Source organism: Diadema antillarum, unplaced genomic scaffold (assembly GCF_040938485.1).
Source record: "Diadema antillarum isolate AM-2024a unplaced genomic scaffold, OU_Dant_1.0 seq00000358_RagTag, whole genome shotgun sequence".
In the NCBI taxonomy this organism is placed as follows: Eukaryota; Metazoa; Echinodermata; class Echinoidea; order Diadematoida; family Diadematidae; genus Diadema; species Diadema antillarum.
This window is the reverse complement of record NW_027271364.1, coordinates 258532-272581: the sequence shown is the minus strand read 5'-3', so window position 1 is coordinate 272581 and position 14050 is coordinate 258532. Positions and strand designations below refer to the sequence as shown.

At 37.4% G+C, this 14050-nt stretch overlaps 1 protein-coding gene across 2 annotated transcripts in view; it reads right to left on the bottom strand.

The window, feature by feature from the left end:
• LOC139731123 (uncharacterized) overlaps window positions 1-14050 on the bottom strand; it is a 163668-nt gene that overhangs the window by 58094 nt on the left and 91524 nt on the right. For both annotated transcript variants that reach the window (XM_071642005.1, XM_071642006.1), the window contains exon 5: window positions 10024-10103. In XM_071642005.1, the coding sequence (XP_071498106.1) occupies window positions 10024-10103 (80 nt within the window). The remainder of the gene's footprint in view (window positions 1-10023; window positions 10104-14050) is intronic.

Genomic DNA, 14050 nt, shown 5'->3' with positions numbered 1-14050 from the left:
TGATCAATTTCCTTCATATTTTTCAAGCCCCATTTTGACTATGCTCCTTTTCTCCCCCTACTCATACCCTCTTCCTGGCTTCACCATACATTAAAATGCAACGCCGTATCACGATGTACATCACACGTGCAGAGTCGTCTGCACCTGTTCCGCGCTGGATGTGATCTGGCGTGCGATGGCAAGGCAGTGGACTTGACGTGACATTTCAGGATGAAAACAGTCCTATTTCTCAAGGACTTTTCTTCTCGACTCCCTTCCACTAGTTTGCAATCGTGAAGACTGCAAACTCTGCATATAAATTTATACTCACTGATACATACAATGTACATCACCCTCCCCCAACTTGTAAAAGTTCCAAATGAAGAATGTATGTTACGTGAGTGTTTACAAAGTGCTTGTACAAAAAAACTTATCTGAAACTGTATCACCTGAAATCCAAGTGGAAGCCTCAAATTTTAATCAAGATCTTTTTTTTTTTCAACTTGAAAAAGTGGATCTGCTCTACTGAACCGACCTTGGCATTTGACAATGGCCTTCAGTGAATTTCCGCTGCAATCTCTAGTCAGTGAATGGAAACTTTGTTTGTATATTTTTTTTTTTTGTGTGTGTGTGTGTATGACAGAAATCAAGATCAGCTGACAAGATAAACAGATGAATGACACCATGATGGATAAAACATACAAACAACCTGAAAACCTAATATGCCATAAGCATCCCATCCAGGTTAGCTTTGATATGTGTTGACATTGGTCCTCTTCTTTCACAGGCCCTATTGCAGCTATAAAGTGACTACTTGGGAAGGAAACAGAAATTATCAGTCTGATCTATAAACTACAGGTGACTGGAAGATATTCTATGCAATGAATATTGAAGTAAAACTAGATTTTACAATACGTACATCTGTATTCATTGAATAACCATGTGATAGCTTGATTTGAACTTGAAGCTTTTTAAAGGGCAACTACAAATGGGATTTGTGAGACTTTGGAAAGACTCCAAATCGGAATCCCCTTAATTTCTGAATACCTCATAGGCTGTGCTTGACTCATATGTGCCAAAGTGTCCCTCTTCACACTGCTTTGCAGTATATATTTTGGGATCTAAATATATGGGTCACAAGCTGTGTTTTTAAACTGATTTTCAATATTCATTTGAAACTTCATCTCCTTCACATCAAATAGCTCATAGATTTTGTCCTCAAATTGGAGAATGGGATAGACTAACAGAAAAATTATGATTTGGGTACTAATTCTAGTTTGGTTTAATTATGGGCAAAATTGATAATGACTTGACTACAGAGAGCTAACAAACACTAGCTATCTACTCTCTAAAGATATGTAAAGTGGGATGTAAGTAGCAAACTTTGTTATGAACTGTTTGTCTAAAGGCATACAAAATCCAATTACCACAAATGCCACTCCAATCACCTGAGCAGAAGGCGATTTGTTGTTTGGCTTTTTTTTTTTTTTTTTTGGTCAACACTGACCACAAACATCTCATTATACTACTGATTACAAACTGGTCCAGGGATGAATAATTAGGCAACCCTTCCCCTACTCCCCATAGATTTTCATATTTTCATGCAGCTTTGAATATTTCACAGTCATATAATTTCTTCATGACCTCTTTTCACAGGTGCCCCTTCCACTGAGAAGAAACACTGCCTGTTAGCTTTGTTTACCTGGGAAAGGATACAATGCATTTTTAGCTAGCTATGATGGCCCTGGAGCAAGGGTTGTCATGATTGAAATCAACAGTGCAAACTTCACAAAGTTAAACAGAGCAAACAATAACATTAAAAAAAAAACACACAACATTCTGAATGCTGAATTCCGGCAGGGTGAAAGTCATATCAGAGTCATTTACATTTTGATTTCACACATTTTAACCATACAGAATGGCCCTTGATAGACACAGAGCAAAAGTAGAGTGTGACAACACATTACATGTGCACCGACTGTGTGACAGGTAGAAAGTAATAGTCATGTCAGTTTCATTTTGATATATGATTTCACACATATCTGTCATGCAGAATGGCCCCTGATAGAGACAGAAGAACAGTCCAGTGTGACAGCACATTAAGAGTGCAACAACTGTTCCGCTCCCAAAAATATCTTGGTGGTTACACTTCAAACATGTAGGTGGAAATCCTCTACTTTCCTTTTCGAGCTGCTGGCATCACTCTCTTTCATTCTCTCAAAGATTTGAATACAATTGCTGTTCTCATTGAACAGACTCGGAATTTTGAAAGTTCAGTTGTGATCAGGGTCACATCTTCTTGATGCAGCGTACTCACTTTAAAAAAGAAATAAAGAAACTTTTGGGGTCACAATTATTTAGGACGAGCTGACCTGTGCATGTTATGAATGGTATGCTTACTAGTCTACATCTCAACGCCAAGTCAATATACCATGGGGAGCCAAAACATGGTAAAAATAAGTAAGGAGCAGCACGTGGGGTGCATTGTGGGATATACAATCTCCTCTCTTTTTTCTTTTTTTCTTTTGGCGGTCACCGTTCTTACAGCATAACTACATGTCTTTTTGCAAAAAATCACACTAATTAGTACGATTTGGATTACAACCCAAATTGTGCAAACAATTGCATCATTTTGTTTTCACTGTAAAAATGTCAAATTTGGGTCCCGATCCTGATCGCGACCTAAAAAAAAACCAAAGTTTTTTGAGCGCAATGAGAACAGCACTTTTTTTTTCAGCAGAAGACATTTTAGAGCCCTTGATGTAACTCAGGCAAAGACTTTTTGGCTAACAAATTTGTCACCTATGGTCTCTATCATTCAATCTGCATACTACAGACACTAGGACCAATCATACTGCTAGTGAAAATTTTAACATGAGAGAAAAAAAAAAAAATGATCAGAAAACTCAATGCATTTGGGTGACAGTAGCAGGCGAATCGTAACAACACCACAAGATTTCTTGCCAGAAAAATCACAGACCAAAGTGTGATTTTTGTAACCTATGACATTTGCTTCTATATTTTGCTGTGAAAACATGGTAGAAAAATCCTGATATTTATCATGTGACTTCGAAGGAATGCACTCCTGTCAAGCAAAAAAATAAAAAATAAAAAATAAAAAAATGATTTTAAAAAATGAGAAGCAATTTATATGCGCATTACGACAGAGAAAAAAATAGCCATATTTCCAACTTCGCAACTTTCATTGAAGAGTGAATGCTCAAACATCACGATTTTTCGTGCTGCATCGTTTTGGATTGACAATGGGGCTGTAATCATCCCCGTACTTTGAAAAAGCAAAATGCAGCTTTGGAGGCAAGTGAAAGACTAAAGGAAGACAAGATAGTACTCTTAATATTAAACATTGTTCCTTCTTGTTTTCAACATAAAAGAGCACACCAAAGACAAAAACCCAAAATGTCACACGTGCCCCACATCATTTGCCCAACAGGCCATCGTCAGGAAAGCTCACCCAGCTAGATGGGGGCACTGCTTCTAACATTCAAATCTAAGCTCACAAGGGAAAAAGGAAAGTTCAAAGAGACTGTACCGCCCTGCAAAAACTTTGTCTTAAGATGTGCCTACAGACACGATTACTTCATGACTTCCTGTGCCCTATCTACAACTGATGTGTATTATTTCCTCCTATCTGTGAATCTAGTGTCTGGTGGACCAATTAACATGGCTGAGGCCCCTTTATCACTTTTATTTTTTTACATGTTCGAGCTCAAGTTATCCTTCACACCTGTGTATGAAAAAAAAAGTCAGTACTGACCACAGAAAGCCCTGACTTTGTATAAATGAATGGTGTACATGTGTTAAAATTGGCATTAAACATTATACATAGGATAAATGAAGGGATGATAGGAATGAAGTCATATGAAAACTAAGCAAAATATTCTTTGCCGTTTTGTTATTGCTTCTTTCACTTATCATATCACATGACTTACGAATGTGTCTCTTTTTTTTTTCTTTTTTCTCTTTTTTTATGCTGTATCAAGAACTCAGCACAAATGCTTCCCATATCAACTCAACATGAAGTGAAACTTGAAATTTCAGACTATTGGCACAAAAAAAGGGGGGAAAAAAGATTCTAGAATTGCTCTTGCCCTTAAGGAATTCCCACGGCAATACGTATTCATTGTTTTCCTTTCACACCCATATGGCAGGATGTTATCTTACTGTATAGAACTCTGTGATGTTGAGTTTTGGACAAACAGAATACCAAAGAAAAAAATAGTGAAGGTTCTTTCTTCAATGTAGCAATTTGGCAAAGAGAAACCATTTACATTTTTATCCCTTTCAAATTAGAATACATGTTTTCATTCAAACATGAGCTCATATGCTAGGAAATTGCAGTTACACTTGCAGTAGTGCATTGTCTCAGCAAACTACTGTTGATAATACTGATAACATTTTATGTTGATTGAAAATACCTGTAGTTTGTGAAGGTATAGTATACAGTCTTCTTACACTGAGTGAATCCATTGAACTGATAGTTGTAACATTTGTACTTTATGTAGGAGTTGGTCTGAAAATTATGAGAGTCAATAAAGTATGTTGACTACACATATATTGCTCCATAGGGACAAGCTACACAAAACACACCCTCCTCAAAAAAAGAAAAAAATCATTGATGATTTATATAAAAGTACGTATGCATACATGTGAATATCTTCACAGTTAAGGTTGTGAAAAGTTGCATGGCTGCCCTCCTATGGTGTAAAACTGATTAACTCAGGAAAGGGAGAAACCCTGTGGAGTGTTAATGTTTGCTTCCAAGAATTCTTGATGGAAACGGCAACATGCATTATTCCCTCTGTGAGCAGGTGGGTATGTCTTGTCTCACAGAATGAAAAAAAAAAAAAAAAAATCCTGGCCAGGTCCCATGAAGTGCATAACTTACATGAACCCTCAATTTATGCCTTTGACTGAGTATTTTTTTTGTTTCTCTACTTTGTTTGCTTGTTTGCTTGTTTGTTTGTTTGTTTGTGTGTGTGTGTGTGTGTGTGTGTGTGTGTGCGTGCTTAATTGGGTTGTTGGGGTTTTTTTGTGGGGGAGGGGGACTGCATGAATTTCCTTGATCAAGCTGTTTCATTTTGTGTTAGCTTCCATTCCACTTTCATTTCTGTGGAAATTCTCCTTAACGTCTGAAGGAATGCAAATCTACGCTAGAGGAGAGCTGGGAGTGGTTCTTTTTTTTTTCTGTATTGCCCACACATAACTGAAACATCCATTAAGATATCACACGACTTCTCAGCTGCTTGTCTACCTCCTGCTTAGTCTCTGAAAATGGGCATTGATTATTCCTTTAACTTTCAAAGCTTCGACGAGACATTCGAGTGCAAATACAATGTTGCAAGACTTGAAGGGTATTTTCAGATCTATTAAAGCCATATCAATATGAGGGGCTGTGATGGATGGTAAAATCTGACATCAACCTCCACTAATAATTGTATGAAACAAACTTGTGGTCACTTTCAACTCTTAAAAATACAGGGCTCTAAAGGTTCTGCATGCAAGCAAAAACAATACAAACTGCATCATACATTTCCTATGGTTCAATGAAACCTGTATGAAATTATTAGATATATGACTGACTTGTAGTGACTACTTGTATATAACCTAACCTCATATGCCTCTGGTAACTCAACTTCTTCTAGTACAATAGATCTCAACAACCTCAACCAGGGACTGACATCAATGCCGCATTGCAGTTATAAATGCTCATATCAAGTGATGATGTTAACGTTAGATGAAGTTTGAAAAGGTGCTTCCAGAAGGCAAGAGTGGTACAGTTCCTTTGCATGCTATCATAAAAACTTCTGCTCGAAGACCAATTCATTTGAGGGAATTATGATATCGCAACTCAGAGAAACACAAACTAAACATTGAGAGCTCCTCTGTAGCAGGGCTGCCAACAATTACCCATCCAGACCACAGAGATTCTAGAGAGCAATCAGGTTTATATAACGTAGGCCTACTTGCCTATTACAGCGTGTGCATCTCAGTGGGTAAAACTACTGTATATGCTATAAATATTTAGCAAGTCTAAATTTTCGTGAATCGGGACTTCCCGACAATTTGGCAAGTGGTTAACTTCGTCATTGTGGAGTACAGTACTGATCACAGAAATGTATACGAGCATGTTACATCCATGTCGGGATCAGAGTTAATATTCGGCATATGAAATAGTCCGCGAATCAGGGAGATCTTTGCATTCTCTTATCCAGAGAGGAAATACTGAAGTTTTCCAATAAAGCCCCTAGCCGAATTAGGGAGACTTGGCAGCTCTGTGGTGTGGATTAGTAAAATGGACGTCTGGACCTTCCACGTGACTTGACCATCACGTGGTCAATTTTGCTTGTATGTTCCATGGAGAAACATCAGAGGCATATAAACAGCATGATTGCCAATCCGCTGACATTCTTCACTTGGCAAACACGGCTGCATCTAATGGTCAATTCTCACACATCTCTCTTCACATCTGAAATGAGCTCACTCGCAATTGTTACATAACCCTAGGCAATGTTACACTTATTTTTAGCGTTATCTACAACAGGATGCTGTCAGCGTGTCCCGACACAGCCTTGCAACCTCTCTGACTTCATAAATCAACATGTTTCGATTAGTTTCAGACATCTTTCTCTGTACATCCAGAGCCTGAATCCAATACAAATATCACGTTGCTTCCCACATCCAATGCTTCATCACGTCACCCCTGTATATGACATCCCCGACTTACTTTGCATTTCATGTACAGGTGTATAAGAGCTGATAAGAACTCAATTAAATGCAGCAGGTGTCTGAGTAGTCAACATTCTCTAAAAAGTTGTCAAATTCTCTTATTGGCTTTGATAATGTCAATTACAGTTACCCGTTAACTTATTTTTTCTTACTTATTTTCCAGTCACATTCTATATCTTTGAAGACTTAAACAGGGAACTTTCAGAAAGCATACAAGGCTGAGAATTGATCCATGGATATGCACGTGCCAATTTAACTAGCATTTATAACATAAATACACTCACCAGCGGGTTATATGATTATGTATTTTTGTCTGTTTGTTGAAGTAGTCCATCATATACATGTTCATTGTATATGCACTGGAATAAATACACAGACCAGCTCATCTGTGATATGTTTGCCCTCTATTATCACAATAAAATCATTTTGGGCCTTTTCTTTTCCATTCTGAAGCTAATTTACTTGTTTATCACACTCAATTCCCCAAAAATGAAGTTGATGATAAATAACCATCCATTAGACTTTTCTAAACAAACAAGACACCCGGGGGTCACGCGCTCACCTGAGTATCGCAATTTCACCTTCCATGCATTCTTGCACATTCTTACCTGAGAACATTGAAAACTTAGGTCTGCATATGGACCCCCCCCCCCCCCTCAACTCCAGGGAGTGGGGGGGGGGGGGGGGGGGGGCAGGCAGCCCTGGATCTGCAATGAACAAACTTGGAACTAAAGTCATCAATGTACAAACTCATGTTATTAACTTTGCTTTATAATTTCTTGTTCTAGAGTAGAAGATTTTAAATATTCCTTAATGTGGGGGGGGGGGGGGGGGCCCTCTAGGGGCCCCCAAGAGGGACATGGTGCCCATTTGAAGTAATTGCGATTCTATCCCCCTAGGGATGCTACCTGCTAAGTTTGGTGAAAATCAGACATGGGGATCTCAAAGTGAAGATGAAAATGTACAATTTAGGCCCCATTAGGACCCCTCCCACTCCCCTCTCCAGGGTCCCAAGGGGGGGGGGGGGTACCCCTGATTCCACCAATCCCATGAAAAAACTTGAAACTACAGTCATCAATGTACTAACTCATAGTATTATCTAAGCCCTATCACTTCTGGTTCTAGAGAAGACTTTTAAAGATTCCTTAATTTTAGGGGGTTTGGGGCCCCCTGGGGGCCCTCCAGGTGGGCCATGGTGCCCATTTGAAGTAATTGAGATCCTGTCGCCCTAGGGATGCTACCTACCAAGTTTGGTGAAAATCAGACATGGGGATCTCAAAGTGAAGATGAAAATGTACAATTTAGGCCCTATTAGGACCCCTCCAAACCCCCCTCCCCTGGGTCCCAAGGGGGGCACCCCTGATTCCCCCATGAACAAACTTGAAACTGCAGTCATCAATGTACTAACTCATAGTATTAACTAAGCCCTATCACTTCTGGTTTTAGAGAAGAAGATTTTTAAAGATTCCTTAATTTTAGGGGGGTTGGGTCCCTACTGGGGCCCCCAGGTGGGCCATGGTGCCCATTTGAACAAATTGAGATCCTATCCCCCTAGGGATGCTACCTGCCAAGTTTGGTGAAAATCGGTCATGGGGTTCTCAAGAAGAAGATGAAAATATAAAAAGTTTACGCACGACGCACGACAGACGCCGGACGAAGAGCGATCGCAATAGCTCACTTGAGCCTTCGGCTCAGGTGAGCTAACAAGCCTGAGTATTGTACGTTTATTTCAATTAATTGAGATATATTTCTGCAACACATTTAGATTTATAACTTTCACGCAATAATTTTCTATTCTTACATTATTTAGCAATGTGAGCAAAGTCTCTTCCTCTTCATGAGGATCATCTGATTAAGCAGGCATAATTTTTCCTGTCACAAGATCCCTGACTGTACTTCTACAATGAACATCACATGTTTTTTTTTCTTTTTTCTTCTTCATTTTTTTTTTTTTTTTTGGGGGGGGGGGGGGGTTGAATTGCCAATGAATTTCTTTTTTAATCCCCTATCCCAGCCTTGCTAATTTTGTCAACCTACAATAATAACACTCTAATATACATGTATTGCTGAACTCTTCAAGATGGGGAGCTGATGGCATTCATAATAACACTCATATAAAAACAGAGTGTGGTTCAGCTCATGAATGCTCAAAAACATATTGCGAAGCAAAAAGACACACACAAAAAAGACACACACACACACAAACACACACAGACACACTCACAGACACACTCACAAACACACACACACACAGATTTGTTGATAGAAATCCTTCGAGAATGTGATAATTGAGAACCACACTCCACAGTCAATTTGTTATCAGCAGATGCAGGAGGATGAGAACCAAATTGATGACTTCCTGGACTGCCTTCATTATTCACTCTCTACCACGAATTAAACATAAATTGTTGTCATAAACATATGCACTATTAAGGAACAATCCGTCTAGCAATATTCACCAGTCTCGTAGAATTCTGTACTGCAAGGAACTTTTTAGCTTGTCTGTGGAATCCATTCACACTTGTAGAGTTCACGGTACTTTGCAACCCATTTCAAGAAACAGAAATTCTCCATCTTTTTCCCCTATCTTACACAGTATATATGTATTACATTTGTATTACATTTGTACAATTGAATATAGAGGGTTTACTTTTCTACTTTACACATTTCACAATAATCAAATGATTTAAAATGTTACAATGCAATTTTGAAATGATGTGTACATATCCCTGAAACGAGAAATAAAAAGCACAATATACAGTTGAGGCATGTTGGTACAGAGCTTTTGTTTGCATCCCTCATGAAACCATCCCTGTCCGCCCTCTCCCCACAACATGTAAAAAAAAAAAAAAGACAGAAGATAATCGGTATCATTATGGTGTAAACTGTTTCAGAGTTGAGCAAATTAATGTGCAGAAGGGGGGGGGGTTCATAGCATAATTTTGTGACAGTTATGTAACTGTTATCACCATCACTAGTTTACATATGAAAGCAGTGTCATTCTATTTTTACCCTTATGATAAACAATCTTTATTGTCTAAGCTACATGGATGAAATATCAAAATTGTCTTTTTTATGAAGTCACAGCAAATTCATAAACATTGATGTTTCACATGATACACAAAGACATTATAACTGTAACAATGTCTCTTTGTTCTTTTATAGAAACAATGAACAAAATTATAGTAAAAAATTCTTGATTCAGCACTTAAAGCACACCATATTTTCAGTCACAGCATGGTTACTGTAATCTCTCCATGACTGCTGTCTGACAACAAAACCTGGCTGGAATCTCACCTGGTGTAGTCGCCCTCTGTTGCTTGCAAGACGTACGCACCAAGTTCAAATACAGTCTCACTGTCAGCTTCTATATCACCCTGATATTCATGGACAAAAACAAATAAAACATGAGACCACAATGTTAATATGACAGACATATATCTGAGAATAAATCTACAAATCACCTGATTCTCACAACACTTTCATTTCACAGAAAGAAAAAAAATTTCTTCAGTTCGATCTGGACATGGAGAATGATCTTTGATTTTACTGTAAAACGAGGAATGTTTGCGTGCATTTGAATTTCGCAAATTTCGTATGAGCCAAGATTTGCGAAATTACAATGCATGTGAAAATTCTTGTCTATACTATACGCATTGAATGTTAGAGGCAACTCGCAAAAATTTCATGCCGTGACAAAAGCAGTCGGCTCCAATTCGCAAAAATTTCATGCCGCAAAAATATTGTGTTTTACAGTATTCTTCCTTGCAACAACTTGGCACATCTGAGTTTATAGCATGTCTTCTGTATAAAACAGTTGCAATGCTGTCCAGAAAAATGAGAAAAACAAATACCCCAAAACAAAACCTGTCATGTACAATCAATTATGATATCCACACAGTTAGTAAAATGAAACTGTTATGAAAAACATGTATCAAACCGATCCATCTCTCTAGTTTCTTATAAGATGTAATTGACAGACAAGATAATAACTAAAATAAATGAAGGATGTAGAACACACAACATTGACAGCAAATATGACAGTTTAAACTTACTGCACCTTCCTAAGCAAGTCAGGAAGATAGCTTAAAGCGATGAGTAAAAAAGAAGGCTGTTGAGAAGATTGATTTATTTCCTTGTAATGTTACTCTAGCTCTAGGTGTTCTTCACAGCTATCCTTGGCTTTTATGGTTATTCCACAGAATCAGCACAGGAAACTGACTTCCTAGAAATCTAATTCAAGTTCAATGTTCCTGTAATGCATATGATGGATTGATTAAGTGAATGAAGAATATCATCCCAAATGTCTACAGGTTCCCATATAAATCTATGTGTGTGGAAGTCTCATACGCGTTAAAACATGGTAAGAATAACTATCGGAATAAAAATGTGTAGACTGAGTAAAAGCACTATTCAGAAGTACAATGTATGACTGCAGACCCATTCTCATGATGGAAGCCCAAGAATATACAGGAATGATTCTGAGAGATACTGTATCATACATTTCAATACTTAAAGGTGCTTCATAAAGCTTACTTTGTTTACAAAATAGGATGGAAAACCTTTGTAAATGTCTACAGTAAGTAAATATGGCAAATACATACTGTACAATAAAGTGAAAATACAAGTAAATGGATATAATATGCACCTGCAGATAAAAGTAAAGTTTGCAAATAATTGCTTAATAATGAGATCCATCAATCTATTGATATAGGATTATTGTTATACTTAACAGATTTAAACCTTGCAATTCTATGCGACAAGTAGATTTTTTTACAATAATGACAGTGATAGAAATCAAAACTTTGAATGAATCATATTAAGTGCTTTGCATCTACCATATGTTCGACTGCTCCTCTCATTGCTATATTTGGCCATGAATCTCAGCATGTTTACCAGAATATTTAAACCATCGGTACACAATAAAGCAATGGCGCAGGGAAACCAGACACTTCTCCAAGTGCATTCTTGGAAATTTCTAATCCAGTCCCATCTTTCACCTCCCACCATCACAACTTCAAGAACAGCAAGACACACAAAGAGAAATAGAGAGAAAGAGAAAGAGATAGATAGATAGAGAAAGAGGATAGAGTAGACATGAATTACCCAGCAGGGTATACAGACTTCTTGATAAAAAAATCCCAAGTCTCTTTGTTCTGTGTGGTAAAATTTGAAAGTTGACACCTAATCCAAACCAGCCCCCATTAAGCACTTATACCACCCACAATAACTTCACGAGTACTTCCTTGTATAACTCACATACTTTAAAACCTGAAATCTATTATTTCCCTCGCATACGACTACTCATCCTTATTCCTGAAATGGCGCACTAAGCAATGTTCTCAAGTTAAAATGAATCTAGACTTTCCTCAGTATATCACTTCAATGATTTTGTCTTTATATGCAAATATATAGCAACTTTTATGATGCACATTTTGTTTCACATGATTATATTTATGGGTTTGTTCTCGAGTTTTGTCTTGGTTAAAAAGTGTACAGATCCTTATCAATTGGACTGTCATATTAATCTTTGATATGAAAGTATGACTTAATAGATATATTCCAAACTCTGTCATCAATGTCAAGAACATTTTGTTTTGCAACTGAGCGCAGAAAATCAGGTTTATACTTAACACTTTGCATATGAATGATTCATGTTGATCTGAGAGTAAAATGATAGTGTGTGGTCTTCTACTTTTTTTTTAAAGCTCGACAATTTACTTTGGCAGAGACAAGGATATGAAAATGAATAAAAACAAAACTGTCACAACTGTGTTCTGCAGAGAGAATCAAGTTCCCATACATTCTGAATCCTGTCGTGACAAACCAGGTCAAACACAGTTTTAAAACTACATTTTCTGCTTGCATGTTAAATAGCACCATTGATACAGACATATAATATCTTGAAGTAACTCTTTTCACAAAATAGTATGTCGATGATTTTAATGTCAAAATTTCGTCGTGATGCATTTCCTTGCTTTTCTCAACATACAAGTGCTTTAATACTCCTTTCAGGTAATCGCGGTTCAATTATCCGCATCCAAATAATGCGGATGAAGTAATCAAAATCGCGTTCATATATCCTATGAAGTCCGCACTACTTTTACGAGTGCCCGTTCATATAACGGTGCGAAAGACGGAGTATTTGTCATGGTTACTTATCATACATAACAATTCGACAACCCCAACTTTCCTTCTTAAAATAATTTCAAATTGAAAAAAATACTAATTTATTACAATACACAGCCACAAAGTATTTATTTTTTCATAAAAGCTAACATTTGAAAATTTCTAATCGACACATGCACGTGCGTGTACAAACTGCAAAACTGCTTACAATGCAGTCGTGATCGGGACGGGACTCGCGTGTATGCACAGCTCTCGCTCAAGCTCAGCAATCAGCGGTTGTGCGGGAAATCGAGTGACCTTTGACCGAACTGTGGAATGTTAGTCCGCATAAGTCGTAAAACGTGTTCATGTATTCTCGATCAACTCCTGATGCTGCAATAATGCCGATAATAGCTGCATCAAAATAATGCGGACTATGTTACTCCTCTCCCGTTCATGTAATCAAAATTTTACGACTTTTAGTGCTCCTATTATCCTCATCCACGATTACCTGAAAGGGGTATAAGATGCCTTTTTGATTAGACTGCAGTGCAATGGTTCTTAATATATCTTCTTGTTTGTATGTGTGTGTGTGTGTGTGTTTCCACACTATTTCTGGGTCATATAATAAAAGAAATTAATATTAACAAAATGAAATAAAATCTATAAAAAAGAATAAAGGAATACATCGAAGGTGGCATGCATGCAGAAAAAGCAGATATAGATTGAAATGTCAAAGTGTCTTTACATTTCCTATGTTGTACTGGCATGTTGTATCATTTACATTCACAATATTGAAGATTTTCTGGAATCTCCCTCCATTATACACTAAATGTGCTACCATTTCCATAAACTTTGGGTAAAGTTTGATTGCTACCATCACACCAATATATCCACGCATGATTTTCTTGTTTTTCATTTTTCTTCCTGAATGAATATGTGGATGGCAGAATGGTAGCTAAGAGCAACACAAAACAAATATTAACACGATTAGAGTGAAACCAAGTCCACTCTTGTGGTACAAACTCAAAGGCCAAGGAATCACATTTCTGTGGTATAGTATTGTGTCTTTTTGTTATAGTTTGGTTTCCTTGATTAACTGTTTCATTCAGTAGAGTGAAATGATTCTTTCATTAAAGCCCATAGTTGTTCATTACTAGTTTTGGTTTTGGATGCACAATTTTCAACAGCCACTTCATTGCCAGATTTAAAGACT